The sequence below is a fragment of the Pelmatolapia mariae genome, linkage group LG4 (assembly GCF_036321145.2).
Source record: "Pelmatolapia mariae isolate MD_Pm_ZW linkage group LG4, Pm_UMD_F_2, whole genome shotgun sequence".
In the NCBI taxonomy this organism is placed as follows: domain Eukaryota; kingdom Metazoa; phylum Chordata; class Actinopteri; order Cichliformes; family Cichlidae; genus Pelmatolapia; species Pelmatolapia mariae.
The window spans coordinates 24,279,907-24,298,061 of NC_086230.1; the positions used below are offsets into that span (position 1 = coordinate 24,279,907).

Genomic DNA, 18,155 nt, shown 5'->3' on the forward strand with positions numbered 1-18,155 from the left:
ACCTGTGCCTCCTCTGGTGCCAAGCACAAAAGCTCCTTTAACTGCCTCTAATTAATACTTCCTTCATGCCTCCTGTAGCCTTCTGTATACAATATTGAGTTATAGCCATGTCCTTCACATTGTAGTTTTCTATTGTAGCAGACACCCCAGCTGTGCCACAAATAAAAATAAAGAAATAAGAAAACAACTGTCTTACATTATGCTCTTCAAAGATAATATAATGTTGAGTAATACTATATTACTTATCAATCATTTTACAAACATTCATAAAGTTCTTTGTCTTCTTCTGATTCGTCTTTTTCTTCTTCTTATTACCAAACCTCATAGGAGCACTTCAATTACTATTGGCCTGTGTGACCTTTGATGAAAGCTGGGTTCATTTAAAATAGGTCACTCAGCACTGTGTTTACAAGCAGGCTAAGTTGGCAACAAATACTGGTCATAAATTTAGAGCACTATTAGGATTCCTATTAATTTGCCGTCATACTGCTGAGCTTTCATAGCATTGACAATACTGGCCAACAAGAGAGTACTTGGATTCTTGCAATGGTTTACAGCTTATACTAAGCTAATTGTCATTCCAGAACAGCAAGTGCCTCACTGTTACAAGTGCCGTTGAGTCCCCGTTAAGTCCTAACATCTTCTTAAACATTGGCCTGACAGTAGTCACTGTTGGGAAAGTTTTAATTACAGAACTTTATTATTTTCTGTTTACTTAGTTCTTCTTAGAATAGTAAATTGGAAAACAACAATAAACACTTCTTGGAAGCTTGCTAGGAAATTGCAAAATGCTTAAAATTTGTTTCACTATATTAAATAATAAAATGATTAATCCACGGTGGTATTAGTCAGACTCAAATCTTTTAGTCATTTTTTAGCTTTTAGCCAGCAAAGTATGTGTGAACAATTCTAATGCAATTATTAGCTATCACCTGAATAAAAAGCTCCCTTTCCAGCATCACTGCTCTTGGCTCTCAGCCTGTCGAGCAGGTACTTAAAACTGGATCTTAGAAATGTCAGAGCATTCTCTGGCTTCCTTGAGCTCAAGTGGGACTTTTCAGAGCCTGGACAAGTAAGTGTTGGTCATCTTGTGAAAGTTTTAAATTTATACTCACTTGGTTACAGGAAAGTTAATGGTTCCTGCTTTGACAAATCCTATTTAAATTTGCATAACTAAATTTAATTTTTGTTATACACATACAGCATAAATTATGTAGTAGGTAAGCCCTTTCACTCTAAACGAACAATAAAAACATCCATAGTTTTTGGAGCTCCTTCTTGAGCTTTGGGTTCTTCTTCCTCCCCTCCAGAGGAGCTCTTGTTGTAAATGGTTAATTAGAAAACCTGTATCTGATAGCGATCACAAATATATCATAACTGTAGCCTGTAGTAGGGTAACATGAAAACTATAGGTGAAAACTGAAATCGTTCCAGGAAAAATAATTAAAAGTGAAGATTTGGCAAAAAAAAAAAAAAAAAAAAATGTTGTGAAGTTTATGTTTTTTTTTTTTTTTAATTTATTAATTTAAATTTTGTAAACTTTGATAAAGTCCTTTTTATATTTGGCATTAAAAATTTTTCCCCCTCTCTTACAGTTTCCTGTGTGGTTTTACTGCAGTGACACACTGATATTTTTTATTTTGGATAATAGAAGAAAACTTTATGCCCCAGTAAAGGTTGAGTCTCTACAGTGATTCTGAAGCTATTTCTTTGCTCACACAAGTTGCATTACATTGGTGAGTTAATGGCAAGATATGGTTACAGCATTAGCAAATAAGTCATTTGATGCTAGCTAAATGGGTAATTAGCCCAAAAGGCACACACACTATAGTGGGTGTATATAGTGGATTGCCATTAGTGTCTGTTTAAAATTACATTTGAACTTCTTTATTCTTTTTCTTTTGCATTTGGGGCTTGTTAGCTGTGTCTATGCATTGAATGTTTTGCACGAATCAGAATTTGGTTTCACAGAATAGGTAAAATTGTTAATGGCGAGCTTCTATTTTAAGTGATTTTATAACTGAATTAAGAAACATAGAGCCAAATTGCACTTAAACTGTTTTATGGATCAGTAGAGTACACTTTTCAACAAACATAAGTGTCATTAAATTGTAACTTTACTCATAAATCAGGTGTTTGACTTGGAAATGGAATGGGAGATACAGTGCAAAGAACAAGATACAGTACTGCAGTTTGACAGCAAGATCCTAAAGCTTGGTCACATTCTTCTTCTCCTCCTCAGTCTAAACAGATTACTAACTGTAAGTAAAAGGGAATTGACTCAGCTCCACATCTCAGCTTAGTTTCAACTTCTAGTTCCCTCAGCTGTGAGATACAACACACATGACAATGAAAAACACTAATTATTCCCAAACCCTACCATGCATTCACGTCCAGTTTATACAGATCATCATATCACACCTCAGGCTGACAAGTAAGCCATCAGCTTTTTCTTAGGATTAAAAAAACTAAAGTTCTGCAAGTTTAGAAAAATATATTCACAGTAAAATATTGTAAATAAAATAAAATACAACTTTTAACTGTTTTCTTTTTTTTTATTCTGTCTTATGCTATTGCTCTGACCGACTGTGAAGCACAACTTCATTGTATTATTATGTGCTATAGAAATGAATTTTGATTTGATTTGATTTGATTTGATTGGGGCTTATATCCAATCATATCATATTTCATAACTTTAAATGCAAATATAAATTGTCAATTTTAAAATCATATGCACAAGTTTTGCAAACAAAGTTATTTGCAGCTATTTGCCTTTTACCCTTTTTTGAATAACCATTTCAAACTATTGACATAACAACCAGGTGTTCTGCATTCAATAAGATGCCACACAAATTATTTGTGCCACTTCAATTTCTGTCCACTATAAAGGAGAACATCACAGCCTGATACGTGCAGGTCAGACAGCAGGTGTGCCACTCCTGTTTTCTACCTGAAGACAGCAGTCGCCTCATTGTTCTGACACACAACACAAAACTATCCACAACACTACACACTAACTACACAAGACAACACATTAACTACACACTCTAAACACGCTAAACGTCACAAATCTCTCACATCTCAAAAGTCGCTCTCTCTCTTTTGCTGTCTTTCTCTCTCTCTCTCTCGCCATCACTCCTAAAACTTCCCCCTCTTCCTAAACAACCAAATGTCATGTTGTCATATCATTTTTGATTGGTCGACATGGTGCATTTTTCCACCAACACGAAAGGGTTGTTTTTTGTTTTGGTTTTTTTTTTTTGGGGGGGGGGGGTTTGCTCATAAGCAGAGAGTGCTTGCTAGCGCTGTCCTTAGACAGTAAACGTGATGAAACTATTCAGGAAAAAAACGCGGCGTATATATTGTTTATCATGGCTCTGGTTTTACGTGGCCTATCAACACAATTTAAAAACTGGTATATATCACCTTGTTACTTTGTCATCTTGAAGTGGTCGTGTGATTGCCTTACCACGACTACTTTATTCTTCCTCAGTCAAACAGCAGCACCAATTGAGCAGCACTCATGCGATTGTTTTGCCCCCCTGAGCTCCAGGTGTTGTGCCAGAAAGTGATTGCCGTCTGCAGGAGCGTGCGGAACTGCTTAAAGCTGTAGCATCCAGATTACTTACAGCTACTTCCGTGCAACTGATATAAGATGCAGTAAGCTGAAGACAGCTTCAACCGTCTGTTTGTTGAAAAATAGTAACGCGACCGCACCGCATTTTCTTGTTAGTAACAGTAACGGCGTTGTAACGATAGAAATAGTAATTAGTTAGATTACTCGTTACTGAAAAAAGTAACGCCGTTATTCCCATCACTGGTGGTACATTCATGTAAAATTTTCCTCCTCCTTCCTAACCAGCTATGTGCCTTTTCCACTGTGTGCCTTTGCCATGTTTACTGAACGTTGAAGGGTTTTTGGGTTAAATTCCCTCTGTCACAGTGACCACCTAAATAGAAAATGTGTTTTAAATATTCAACAGTGTCTTTTTTTTTGTACCAATATACTATACCCATTGTTTCATTGTGGCTTTGCCACCCTTTCTCTTAATCAGTTTATATTAGACATACAGCTCATCGGGATCAGTTATGAAGAAGGTTGTTTTGGCCTCAAATGGGGCATTCTGAGTCAACCCCTCCTTTTCTGCTAGATGTGCACTGTAGTAAGAGCTAGTTACTAACAGTAACTAACAGTATCTATAGAGCTAATAAACATTCCTTCTGAATACTCCTTTTCAAAAGTGGCTACTAAGCAATTCAATATGGCTTTTTATTTATTACTTTTAATAGCTCCCTCTTTAATTATTACATTTACATGCTAAACATTATTTTACGAAAGCAAAGAAACATTAAAATGAATGAGTCATTTTCAAAACATTTATTTATATTTTGCAGCATAAAAAGCATCCAACAGATGATTCATATTTTATGAAATCTGTTTAACAGCTTCGTTCAAGTGTGTCTTATTCAGCAGACTCACTCTGAAAAAACAAACAGAAAAAAAGAGAGTTATTCAAAGGTTTTAAAAGTTATTTGAATCCTCTGAAGAATTTTTCTGTTTTAACACATCTTGTTTTAATAATGTTTGCTTAACTGCACAAAGCATTACAATGTGTCTCACTTATAATGATGTGCACGATTGTTTTTTTTTTTTTTTTTATATTTGGACAGAAGTTGCTACCTTTCCAGTGTCACGGCTCTTGGCTCTCAACTTGTTGACCTGGGACTCAGCAATCTCAGCACGCTCCTGAGCTTCCTCCAGCTCATGCTGGACCTTCCTGAGCCTGGACATGTGAATGTTTGCCTGCTCCTCCTGTGACGGATTTACAGAGATACTTACTTAGTTATAGGGGAGTCAATGGTCATGCTATGAACCAAGCTGAATTTAACCCCCTCTTTAGGGGGATACTCCCACTAGGTTTAAATCTGGGACTCCCCACCATTTGACCTTAGAACTGAAGAAGCTTCTCGGATGAGAGGTGAAACGTCTTCAAGCAACTTAAAACAACTTAAAGAAGTCCAGACGTTTTTCTTTGCAAGCTCCTTTGACTACGATGACCTGGATGACTGAGAACCTTCACAGACAAGCTGAGGGAAATTTGTCATATAATTGTAGTTGACTCACAGCCTCCTCAGCCTGTTTCTTGTAAGCCTTGACTTTGAGCTGCAGCTTGTTGACCAGATCCTGAAGTCTTGTGATGTTCTTCTTGTCCTCCTCAGTCTAAACAATTAGGATTGTAAGTGAAAGGGAATGGGCACAAGAAATTAGATCATTTTTAGTTAGATAATTAATTACCTCGTAGGTGAGCTCTTTCACTCTCCTCTCATATTTCCGGACTCCTTTAATGGCATCAGCTCCACGTCGCTGCTCAGCTTCAAGTTCAGCTTCCAGTTCACGCACCTGGAATTTGATAAAAGAATATAATATAATAAAAAAAATGTAGCTACATTATTATTGTCATAGTAAAGCATAGAAATAAAAGTGTCTTAATTCTACCTCATCGTCATCATCTTTATTTAAAAAGCACTTTAAAACAACCATAGTTGACGCAAAGTGCTGTACACCAAAACTAAATAATAAAGATACATATATAAATATATATAGATATATATAGATATAAATAAATAACGAATAAAAGAAAACAAGTAAATGAATTAAAGCATAATTAATTAAATTACAAGAAAAAGTCTTGCTGAGGGCAAAAGAACATGTCTACACAAAGGTAGACTTCCATTGTGAAACTAGTTTTAGTACTGTGTATAGTTTGTACCCTGGACTCCAGTTTCTGGAGCTGCTTCTTGCCACCCTTCATGGCGAGGTTCTCAGCTTCATCCAGACGGTGCTGCAGGTCCTTGACTGTGACCTCCAGGTTCTTCTTCATCCTTTCCAGGTGAGCACTGGTGTCCTGCTCCTTCTTCAGCTCCTCAGCCATCATGGCAGCCTGAAGTGATGAAATGTTTCCAAAATTTAAAATCTGTTCTGCATTAAAATTGAACTTAACATGAACTACAAAATAGAGATTTCAGAACCCTGTAATACTGAAAAACAAAATAGAAGAAAAAAAAAAATCTCACATCAGTGATAGCCTTTTTGGCCTTCTCCTCAGCATTTCTTGCTTCTTGAACTGCATCATCCACCTCACCCTGAACCTGGACAAGGTCAGCCTCCAGCTTCTTCTTGGTGTTCAAAAGACTGGTGTTCTGAATGAAACAAGAAAAATATATTTTGGTTTAAATATTGGACGCTATATCAAGAATCTACATATGTAGAATATATCAGAATCGATACACTAGTCTCATCATAATATCAACAACAGCATTTATGTTTTTTTATGGTTAGGCATTTATTTAATTATTGGTTTATTTATTAACCTGCAGTTAACTCTGTATTATATTATGTTTTTGTTCCCTAATCCTTAAGTGTGTTAATTCTAGTTCAGACATGCAAATAATGTATAATGTATATATGTATAAAGAATTTTTGTTATGTTATAATGAGTGATACAAACAAATAAACCTGAGAGTGAAGTAGTCCGACACGCTCGCTAGCATCAACCAACTCCTGCTCAGCTACTTTGCGTCCTCTCTCTGTCTGCTCCAGAGCGGCTCTCAGCTCCTCAATCTCAGCCACCATCAGACCATTTCTGCGCTCCACCATGGCGACCTGCTCCTTCATGTCTTCCTGTCCTCTGAGAGCATCATCCAGGTGCAGTTGGGCATCCTGTTAACAAACAAACAACAATACAAACAAAGAAATACAATTTACTGTGTCTTACTAGTTAATTGAGACAAAATCATCTACCAACTCACCTTGAGCTGTCCTTGGACATTCCTCAGTTGTTTCTGGGCCTCAGCAGCCTGTCTGTTGGCATGGCTCAGCTGAATCTCCATCTCATTCAGGTCTCCCTCCATCTTCTTCTTGACTCTCAGGGCATCATTCCTGCTCCTGACCTCAGCATCAAGAGTGCTCTGCATGGAGTCAGTCACCCTCTGGCTGTTCCTCTTGGTGTGCTCCATCTCCTCATCCTTCTCTGCCAGCTTCCTGTCAATCTCACCTTTTACCTGGTTTAGCTCAAGCTGAACACGAAGGATCTTGGCCTCCTCGTGCTCCAGAGTGCCCTTTAAATGATTTAAAGAGTTATGTAAAACAAATTTATTGCAACATAAACTGGAGAAGGGATACTTTTATAAATTTGAATACAAACAAAGTACATTTTTATAAAATACATTACCTCAGCTTCCTCCAGAGCTGTCTGAATTTCAGACTTCTCAGTCTCAACAGTCTTCTTGGCCTTTTCCAGCTCATGGATGCTCTTTCCTGTCTCACCAATCTGCTCAGTCAGATCTGAGATCTCCTCTACAGAGCAAACACAGCCAAGAGTTTTAGTACTTGGAGCTGATCTATGCAAATATTTTTGCCACAACAAAAGCTGTAAATGAATATAAACATTAGAATCATATCCATATGATCTATAGCAAGATAAGCATACGCTGCAGGTTCTTGTTCTCTCTCTTCATGGTCTCAAGATGATCCAGAGCCTCTTCATAGGAGTTCTTTATCTTGAACAACTCAGTGCTGAGAGAACGAGCCTCCTTTTGGGCTCCTTCCAGCTCTGCCTGGCTCTCCTCATACTTCTGCTTCCATTCTGCCAGGACCTATGTTAATATAGGTTAATTAGCTAGTTGTTATTATGGGTGTATGTTTATTCTGATGATATTGGTTATGTTTAAAACTTTACCTTATCAAAGTTCCTCTGCTTCTTGTCAAGGTTGGCAGCCAGAGCGTTAGCTCTCTCCACATCATTCATGAGGTCCTCCACCTCACCCTGCAGCCTCTGCTTGGTCTTTTCCAGTGAGGCACACTTGGAGTTCACAGCCTCAATGGATTCCTCAGCCTCCTGCAGGCGCTGGGCAAGCTTTTTCCTGCAATGAGCATTGATGTTATTTGCCTATAGAGACATCCATTTATAAGGCAACTGATACACAGAAAAACTGAAATTTAGCTTAGTACTGATGTAATCTTTATTAAGAACTAGAAAGAATTCATATACTTGGCCTCCTCCAGCTCCTCAGTTCGTTGAATGGCATCAGTCTCATATTTGGATCGCCACTGAGCCACCTCACTGTTGGTCTTGGACATTCCTCGCTGCAGCTCAGCCTTGGCCTCCTGCTCCTCCTCAAACTGCTCTCTGAGCAGATCACAGTCATGTCGGGCTGACTGAAGAGCATGAGCCAGGGCGTTCTTGGCCTAAAACATAGCGTTAAGTACATTAATTTCAAGGAAATGTAAATGTCAGACTTGTACTGTACACAGCCGTATAAGGAGGTTATTTATTTTCATTTGAGAGTTTTTCATTTTATGAATTGACTAAATGGCAAGAGAATAGGGCTGGTAACCAAGGGACTGTTCATGGTCAGCACCTTAACCTGTCAGTGTTATTTAAGTTTTTTCCAGTTTTAAGGAGTGCAGTCAAATATATATACATATACACATATATTATATATGTGTTGGTCAGGCTTCACTAAATATTTTTTTAGAATTTTCTAGATATTGTTACTTTAAAATCTACCTTTACTTCCTCCTCAATATGCCTCTTAAGCTCTTCAATCTGCTGAGTGAAGGCCTGCTTGCCCCTGGTCAGCTGGGAAATCAGAGCCTCTTTCTCCTCAAGTTGGCGAGAAAGCTCACCTGTAATGAGCACACATTTATGAAGCTGATGTTCTTTTCTTTTTAGCCACAGATTGGTTGTAAATGTTGGTCACTTACCATTCTCTGTTTGTAGTCTCGCCTTCTGGGTATTAATGTCATTCAGCTGACGAACATTCTCATCATTTTTGGCTTTGAGCTCACTTAGCTTATCCTCTAGAGTTCTGCACATTTTCTCCAAGTTGCCCTACCAGCAGCATAACAAGAATCAAAATTTAAAAAAATAAATGTCAGTTACTGTGGTATGAAATGTTTTGTGAGTCTTGCCTAATCTTTGAGTTTAAAGTAGCAAGGATCTAAACTTAACCAAATGCTAAATCATGTTTGAAAACAATGTTTTCAACAATTTTTTACCTTAAAGATTGATTTCTTGAAAGAATTAACATACTTTTATTTACTTTTAGTTTGCTTAAAAATGTTACAGTTAGTAGGAAAAGGTTTTAGGCATATATACCACAAGGAAATTTATAACAGTGAATTGGCCCTTATTCTTATTCATTGAGCGTTACACAAAACTTCATCAAAATTAGGAGCATGAAGATATTAGAACATTTATGACCTTATACCTTTGCTTTGGCGACAGCCTCCATATTGCTGGAGAGGTCATCAATCTCCATCTTGTACTCGCTCTTCTCTTTCTCCAGCTTCTGTTTGACACGCTGGAGGTTGTCGATCTGCTCTCCGAGCTCTGCAACACTGTCAGCCTGCTTCTTACGGAGAGCTGCTGCAGTAGCTTCATGCTGCAGAGTTGATTCCTCAAGATCACGACGCAGTTTCTGGAACTCAGCCTCTCGCTTCTTGTTCATCTCAATCTGAGCAGCTGTTGCTCCACCAGCTTCCTCGAGCCTCTCGCTGATCTCTTCAAGCTCCCTGGAGAGGTCGGCTCTCTGCTTCTCTACCTTAGCCCGAGCTGCCCTCTCAGCCTCAATCTCTTCTTCCATCTCCTCAATACGAGCCTTTAGGGTAATAACACCACAAAGACTTACTGAGTTGACATGTTTTAGTTTCACTGAACATAATATTTACCTAAAATAATGGTACCTGGAGTTCTTTGATCTTCTTCTGAAGCTGCGCAACAAGAGACTGCTCATCCTCAATTTTGCTGAGAAGTTGGCTGATTTCAAAGTCTTTCCTGTAAGCGGAGAAGAAAAAGAAATGATTCTGACAGCTCTGTGGCTCTTCTGAATGCAAGTGTAGGAAGTTTATTATTAACTTTTTTTTAAAAAAAATTTTTTACTTCTTGATTTTCTCATCAGACTGCTGCTTGTCATTCTCCAGATCCATTATGGATTCCTGGGCCAGTTTCAGATCTCCCTCCAGCTTCCTCTTGGCTCTCTCAAGGTCCATGCGGAGCTTCTTCTCTTGCTCCAATGAGCCTTCAAGCTTATTTAAAAATAGTTAGACATGTTTCCAATTGAATGATCTATATTAATATAAAATATTTTTAAAAAAGAAATCTCATTTATTTAAAGATGCTGTTTTCTTACATCATCAACTTGCTGTTCCAGCTTTGTCTTGGCTTTGGTCAGAGTGTTGACTTTGTCTTCTTCTGCCTGGAGATCATCCAGTGTTTGCTGATGGGCCTCTTGTAAGGCTTTCTTCTCCTTAGTTAACTTGGCAATTGACTCATCTTGAGATGCCATCTCCTCTGTCAGGTTTTTCACCTGAAATAATGTGTATACATGAAGTTTAATTTTCTTCCACAACTTGCTGAATATTTCTAGTTTCTAGTCAAAGAACAACATTACATGCTTTAATTGAACTAAGAATACAATCAAAATGAACTGAACCTTGTTTTCTGTGGCATGTTTCTCCTTCTCCACTTTGGCCAAGGTGAGCTCCAAGTCATCAATGTCCTTCTTCAGCTCAGAGCATTCATCCTCCAGCTTCCTCTTCTTAGCAGTCAGCTCAGCATTTATTTCCTCTTCATCCTCCAGTCTCTCACTTGTCTCTTTGAGTTTGGCCTCGAGCTGGATCTTGCTCTTAATGAGCCCCTCACACCTTTCTTCAGCATCAGAGAGATTCTCAACTTCCTATAGTACACAGTGAACAGACAGTAAAATCTTGTCAGTAATAATTTGTTGTAATGGATATTGGATTTACTAATTAAGTCTTAACTGTAAGTAAGTAACTAAAGAACAGTGGTCACAGAGGATGAGTTAGGCAAGCAGCCTTTTAATACCTAACCTGTATACATGAAATACAGGTGGTATATTGTTGTACTTTGGTTTCCTACTTACTGCAGCCACTTGAAGTTGCAGATCATTCTTCTCCTGCAGCAGGGCGACCATCTTCTCTTCCAGTTCCTTCTTCTTGGCCAGAGCAGTAGCCAGGTCTGTCTGCATCTTCTCATAGTTCTCCTTCATGTTCTGCAACTCCTTCTCAGTCTCAGCACTCTTCAGAAGAGGCTTGATCTTGAAGTACAGTTTCAGCCATGGCCAGTTCTTGACATTCATGAAAGAACGGATGTTGTACTGGATGGTGTAGAGGGAATCTCTAAAAAACAAACAAACAAACAAACAAAAAAACAAAAACAAATATGAAAGTGTTATTTTTAGTGTAGTTGGTAGTAGTGTAGTAGGTAGTAGTGTAGTAATACTTTTAGGCAAAAGAAAAGACAACACTACTATTACAATAATGTTACCTCCTCTCCATCATCTTAACAAATTCTCTCCTCATGAGGTATCCTCTGCAGAGAGCCTGAGTCATGGTCACCAGCTCAGCCAGTTTTTCATCTCTCATTTCTTCAAGAGTGCCCAGCAGACCAGCTTTGAAAAACACCTTTTTTGGTGTGCAAAAATATAAGTACAGGTGCAGCTGGGCAGTGTTTATTTTTTTAAACCCATTAATATAATGATATTAATAATAATAATATGTACCTTAGTGTGCCCAAACTTGTACTGTGTGTGGTCAATATCAATGGAGCCAAGCAGCTTCTCTGAAGCTTTCTTGTTGTCAATGAACTGTCCCTCAGGGATGACACTGGCATTCAACACTTTGTATCTTTAAGAGAGAATCAGGTTTGTTACTTGGATTTTTCATCCATCATATTCAAGTTTGCTCTTTACAACAACAATGAAATCATTTCTGCTCTCTAATACAGCAATGTACTGTCACCTCTGCTTGAAGTCACCATAGAGGATTCTGCTGGGGAAACCCTTTCTGCAGATTCTGATGCCCTCTAGTACACCGTTACACCTCAGCTGGTGGATGACCAGGTAGTTCTCCATAAGACCTGAGAGTCAGAAATGCATAACATTTCAAATCTTTTTCTACATTATTACTGTAATTTTTGCAGTTAATAGGACTGTGGGCTTTTTACCTGGGGTCTTTGTCTCATTGGGAATCAGACAACGGACAAAGTGAGGATGAGTGCTCCTTAAGTTGGTCATCAGCTTGGCCAGGTTCTCCTGTAGATCAGCACCATTAGATAATAGTTTAATAATATTTAAATCTATTATTCTAAATTGATATCTTAAAATATAAATCTATACATACTCTGAAAAGTGCAGAGACAGTCTGGAATGAACCACCCTTCTTCTTACCACCCTTCTTGCCACCACCACCAGCAGCCTCTGTTTTCATAAACAGTAAATTTGAATAGTGAAACTGCATAAATATTTTAAAGGTGTACTGTTTTAATAACTAAATTACCCTGCCTAAACTAGTAATTAACCTAAAATAGAGGCACAGAGCCAGTATGAATATAAATGTCCCTCATCTAAAATCTATAAATATATTACCTTTACCTTTCTTATAGTAAATGTTTCAAAGTTACCTATTTAAGTCATGTTGGTCAATGTCTTGTGGCTTTAATTAAAAATGTGTAATTACAGTTCTATATATTTTCAAACTATATATATTATTCTACAGTATTCAGAATAGACAGATGCAGAATAGACAATTGCATATGACATGTACTGGATAATGGAGTTCCTGATTGCTTGTATTTCTTACCATCAGTTGAGGCATGAGCTGCATACAGGAAGCACAGCAGTTTATTTGAAGACTTCTGGTAGAGTTGAACAACTGATTCATTCAGTGGGTCCTTGTTCTTGTCCAGCCAGCCAGTGATATTGTAGTCCACTGTACCAGCATAGTGAACCAGAGCGAAGTGTGCCTCAGCCTTGCCCTTTGCAGGCTTTGGCTTCTCAAAGCCCTTGCTCTTTCCAAGATGCTGATCATGCAGCTTGTTCTTGAAAGTTGTGTCCGAGGCCTTGGGGAACATGCACTCCTCTTCAAGGATGGAGAAGATGCCCATTGGCTAAGAAAATGTCACATATCATATTATTACTTTTTGAAGGTGACATACTGTCAGGTTTATAGTATTGATTGTCATTTATGCTTAGAAATATTTACTAATATATGCTTAGAGTTTATAATCGATGTCATATTGATAGGGGTCTGATCCTTAGTAGTCTGCAAAGACTTTGTGTGCATTCCAGAGTGTTCTGGCATACACACTCACATCCTAGGGTCATGAGAAGAGATTGTATCTTCTCTTGCTGATATATGGTATAGCAAACACATCTATATCTGTTTTAGTCTAAGTGCCTTTTGTTTAGATGAACTGCTGGACTTCCAGACCAGCAGGATTAGGGAAGTCGTTTATGGGGTCACATCTTGACCACACACACACACACACACACACACACACACACACACACACACACACACACACACACACACACACACACACCCATACCTACACACGCACACAGACGGTACTCTTTGTTCACATGTGTGCCTATGTTAATGAGCCTATGCATATTCAAGTAACCTCAATAAAAGAGCAGTGTTACGAGGGAGCAGACGAGAGCAACTGAGGTCAGGCGAAGGAACGGTGCTCGTCCAGTCCTCTCCCTCATGCATGAGTAACACAAAGAACTTTGCCTACTTGGTGTTCAATGCTTTTGCTGTGTAGTTAAATTGTCTCGTTCCAGCGGTGGGCCTGTGCTAGACAGACCCATCACATACACCCACGTGTACATTTCTTCCAGGGCAGCTACTTACCTTCTCAATAAGCTCAATGCAGGCAGCCAAGTCCATACCAAAGTCAATGAACTCCCATTCAATGCCTTCTTTCTTGTACTCCTCTTGCTCCAGGACAAACATGTGGTGGTTGAAAAACTGTTGCAGTTTCTCATTGGTGAAGTTGATGCAGAGTTGCTCCAAGCTGTTAAACTGTACAATGATTTGTACAGAGAGGTATTTAAATTTATGCCAAAATTTTCTTTTTCTTTTAAATCTACTTGGATAATTTTTAACTGCTCACATCAAAGATCTCAAATCCAGCAATATCCAGCACTCCAATGAAGAATTGTCTGGGTTGCTTTGTGTCCAGCATCTCATTGATACGCACAACCATCCACAAGAACATTTTCTCATAGACAGATTTGCACAAAGCCGAGACAGCATTGTTGACCTGGAATAAGATAATTTATCATTAAACAAGCAATCTTGAATACAGCTATAATATAATCAGTCATAGATCTAATGTGATTAGATTAGATTAGATTAGATTAGATATTGTTTTTAATTACCTGTGGGACGGTCTGACCTTTGGTCACAAACTCATTGCCAACCTTCACTCTTGGGTAGCACAGAGCTTTCAGCATGTCAGCTGAGTTCAGGCCCATCAGGTAGGAGATTTTGTCTGCCACTGTTTTGAATTAAACAGTGAGCCCAATAAATACATGAAATGTATGTCACACACATTTTCAACACTAGAAAACTTACATTATGAAATAGCAATTATTTTATTATTTACCCTCAGTGCCATCAGGTTCAGCCTGCTCTTCACGCTGCTTCTGCTTGAATTTCATGTTGCCATGATGCATCACAGCACCAGTCAGCTTGTAGATGCTTAACTTCTCATCAGCACTAAAGCCCAAGATGTCAATAGCAGTCTGTAAGAAAAAAAAGAGTGAAATCATGAAATACTTTCAATAACAAAAGAGATTTATGGTTAAGTATAATATTGTTTGTGAAAGTGAAATGTAATTTTACATCTGTTGCAATGAACTCCTCCACATCATTAATACTCTTGACAGTGATTTCACCCTGACTGATCATTGGGTAGTCATAGGGGTTAGTCGTGATCAGCAGAGCCTCTGAAAGCAGAAGTTAAATCCATTAATTTTATTAGCAAATAAAATGTTAATTCAAAATTTTAATTTAAATTAAACTGTCTGTGAATTAATATAAAAAAAGATGAGTTGTCATACCCAAGAGCTCAGGCTTGTGGCCTGTCATCAGCTGATAGAAAATGTGGTAGCTCCTCTCAGCAGACAACTGGAAGGTAACACGGGACTTCTCCAGCAGATCTAAGAATTACAAATCCAATAAGAAAATTTAGGATTATCACAAAAATCTTTTCCAGAGCATCACTTGTGCATCAAGTCAAGAAGAAGCAGAAATACAGCCCCACAGAAAATTCAGTAAACAAACAAATGTGTAGTTAGTATTAATTACACTGCCTTTCTATAAAAATAAAATAATAAAAAAAGCAGTTGTGGTATTAGCTAAAAATAATATTTGCTGAATATTCCTGTCTATTACATTACAAATACTTTTCACCACAACTTAAATGATTGTTTAGTACCTAAAAATTTAGGTAAAAGTTCCACTTTCAATGAATGTACATTGTAATCCTTTGATTTCAAACCATTTTCAAAATAATTATAATATACATAGTGCTTTGTTCAACCTTTATTATCCCTAGGGACAATGAGGATTTGTGATTAGTATTGAACGTTTATTGATGTAAGTAACCACTTCTGCTGCTACACACACATCATCAGACAGTAATACCATTAAAATACATCTGTCGTGTCCAAAATTGAACTTCACTTTGCTGCCTCTGGACACTTATTAATCAAAACAAAACACACAAAAACACAAACACACACATATACAGAAAAACAAAAACAAAACACCCCCCCCCACTTACAATAGACAAATTAATTACACTTCTAACTTACATGTTTCAATATCAGCTGAAGCAAGTTTTCCAGTGGAACCAAAGTGGATTCTGATGAATTTCCCCTAAACAGTCAGATCATTATAAAAATTGCAGTCTATAGTAGAGTGGTACATGTTTTACAGCATCTCCTTTGTGTAATCACTTACAAAACGAGAGGAGTTGTCATTCCTCACAGTCTTGGCATTACCGTAGGCCTCCAGCAGAGGGTTGGCAGCAACAATTTGGTCCTCCAGGGAGCCCTGCAGGAAGAGATAATAAGATTAGATAAATACTTAAACTCAACCCACACATAGGTCTATCATAAATAACCAATATTACCTGCATCTTGCCAGGTGATGATTCCTTCTTAGCTCCAAGAGCTGCAATTGTTGCAAAGTACTGGATGACACGTTTGGTGTTGACAGTCTTTCCTGCACCGGATTCTCCGCTGGAAACAGTATAAGAGACATATTTTCAAGATTCACCCTCTGTATTAAGTTTTAGAGATAATCATGTGTGCAATACTCACGTAATCAGAACAGACTGGTTCTCCCGATCTGGAATACAAACATTAAAGCATTTTATCTAATTGCAGCAATAACTTCACATTTAAGGCATCTTTTCGTTTGTATTCACAAACTTTAACAGTAACTACTACTTACCAGTGAGCATGAACTGATAGCCATTGTCAGAGATGGAGAAGATGTGGGGTGGAGCCTCAATCCTCTTCTTTCCTCTGTATGCCGCTACACATGTAGCATCATACACAGGAAGCCACTTGTAGGGATTGACAACGACGCAGAACAACCCAGAGTAGGTCTTTGTCATAGCAGAGAGCACAAGGGTTGCTTACATTTTTCGTTTACATTTTATTTCTTTTAGATAAACCTTCAAATAAAAACTTACGTAGATCATCCATGATGCAAAACGCTCTTTGAGGTTAAACAGCACAGATGGCTCGTTAAGGTGTGTCATCATTGCCATATCCTCCATCTTATCGAACTTTGGAGGGTTCCTGGGGTGGATGTCTTCCTCTTTCACAGTGACCGTCTGAATAGAAAGCAATTTTTAAATAATCAACAGGGTGTTTGTTGTGTAAAGATATAGCAGACAAATGTTTACATAGACAGGATGACAAATATATAGACGTAAAATGGAAAGAATTTTTACCTACCTTTCCTCCCTCTGTCTCAACAGTGGCTTTACCACCCTCCCTCTTGATAAGTTTACACTTGACATATAGCTCGTCAGGATCAGACACAAAGAAGGCCGTCTTGGCATCAAATGGGGTGTTTTGAGCCTCAATCCTCTCCTTTTCTGGCTTCCGGAGGTAAATGGCTGCCGGGCCATACTGCTCCATCTCCGCGTCTGTGCTCATTGTGGCACTTTAATGGAGACTGAATATATGACATAAATTGAAACAATGTGACCATTTATGAGTTCTTGAAATTTTCTTAAGCAGATATCTTCTATCATGAAAATGTCATTTACATTGAACCACTTACCTCACTGGATCCCAACTGAAAACTAATGGTATCTTGTGTAAAGATGCTACAATGTAAAGAAATGCCAAAATTAAGTTGCTTTGCTCCTTTGTGTCTAATATTTCAGCCATCATATTTCAGTAAAAATATTTATTCATTCAGTTGACTGACCAAAGTGCTACTACACTCAAACAGCAGCAACATATTTAACAGGAATGTTTAAACCGTTAAAATACGGTAACCAGTGAATAATTGACCACACTCACCTGTGTCAGATGCCTGTCAGTTGGATTGGGTTTCCAGAGTTGCTGCTTATATATACTCGAGTGTGCCTGCTCAGCACAGCTGTTACTTGATTTGGTAAAGTACAGTATGCTTGTCACTTTGTTACTTGACAGTTATTGACTCATTGCTGATACCATGAGTACTTATTAAAATACCTCTATGTTACTTTATGATTGACAGAATAGTTGTGATTTTTGATTGTTCTGTGAAACATGAGACAAAAAAAATGCCAAAAATATTTTTTAAACATAATTTTATAGTCAATTTTGACATCTATAATAAAGAAGATAAAATACTGTTGGATCTAAAAAACAAATATTAATTACAAATTTCTCGACTTTACATATTCTAATTAAGTATTGGTAAGTCAATCTGTAAATATTTCAGTGTTGATTTCTTTTACATAGAACTGTATTCGACTATATTATACATTCAGATAAATGTTATTAATGCATTTTCTTATAAAGTTATTTCATTTTTAACACATTTTTAACTGATTTGTAAATACAGTATTTACTATTATTATGTTCACAGTTTATTCAATACTACATAGCAAGAGTGCACAGCATGGTTTGTGAAGTGTCTGCTCCAATAAATCCAGAGAAGTTCTTGGGGATCAGATTTCAGTTGACACATTTTGTGATAGGCAGTCGCATCAATTTAATTTTGATATGACAGCCAGGACTGAGTGCTAATGTTGGGGAAGCGTCAGAAT

General features: G+C 37.8%; 1 protein-coding gene across 2 annotated transcripts; it reads right to left on the reverse strand.

Annotated features, from left to right (window-relative positions):
- Nucleotides 1–4,463: 4,463 nt before the first annotated feature.
- On the reverse strand, nucleotides 4,464–17,049 carry LOC134626318 (myosin heavy chain, fast skeletal muscle-like). Of its 2 annotated transcripts, none has more exons than XM_063472031.1 (39): nucleotides 16,846–17,049; nucleotides 16,578–16,721; nucleotides 16,334–16,490; nucleotides 16,201–16,228; nucleotides 16,011–16,119; nucleotides 15,839–15,931; nucleotides 15,691–15,754; nucleotides 14,935–15,033; nucleotides 14,717–14,820; nucleotides 14,478–14,616; nucleotides 14,251–14,369; nucleotides 13,983–14,132; nucleotides 13,721–13,891; nucleotides 12,665–12,971; nucleotides 12,206–12,282; nucleotides 12,030–12,117; nucleotides 11,825–11,942; nucleotides 11,587–11,710; nucleotides 11,352–11,488; nucleotides 10,948–11,203; nucleotides 10,498–10,740; nucleotides 10,195–10,371; nucleotides 9,945–10,090; nucleotides 9,749–9,839; nucleotides 9,274–9,663; nucleotides 8,768–8,894; nucleotides 8,571–8,689; nucleotides 8,052–8,248; nucleotides 7,740–7,923; nucleotides 7,491–7,656; nucleotides 7,233–7,357; nucleotides 6,811–7,119; nucleotides 6,518–6,721; nucleotides 6,076–6,201; nucleotides 5,772–5,942; nucleotides 5,297–5,401; nucleotides 5,126–5,221; nucleotides 4,682–4,813; nucleotides 4,464–4,481 (listed from the first exon to the last, which is right to left on the reverse strand). In XM_063472031.1, the coding sequence occupies exons 1-39, from the start codon at nucleotides 17,047–17,049 to the stop codon at nucleotides 4,464–4,466; spliced, it is 5,814 nt and encodes a 1,937-aa protein (XP_063328101.1). The 2 variants fall into 2 exon arrangements, with proteins under 2 accessions (XP_063328101.1, XP_063328100.1); XM_063472030.1 differs by having other exon boundaries at nucleotides 16,002–16,119.
- Between the last annotated feature and the right edge of the window lie 1,106 nt (nucleotides 17,050–18,155).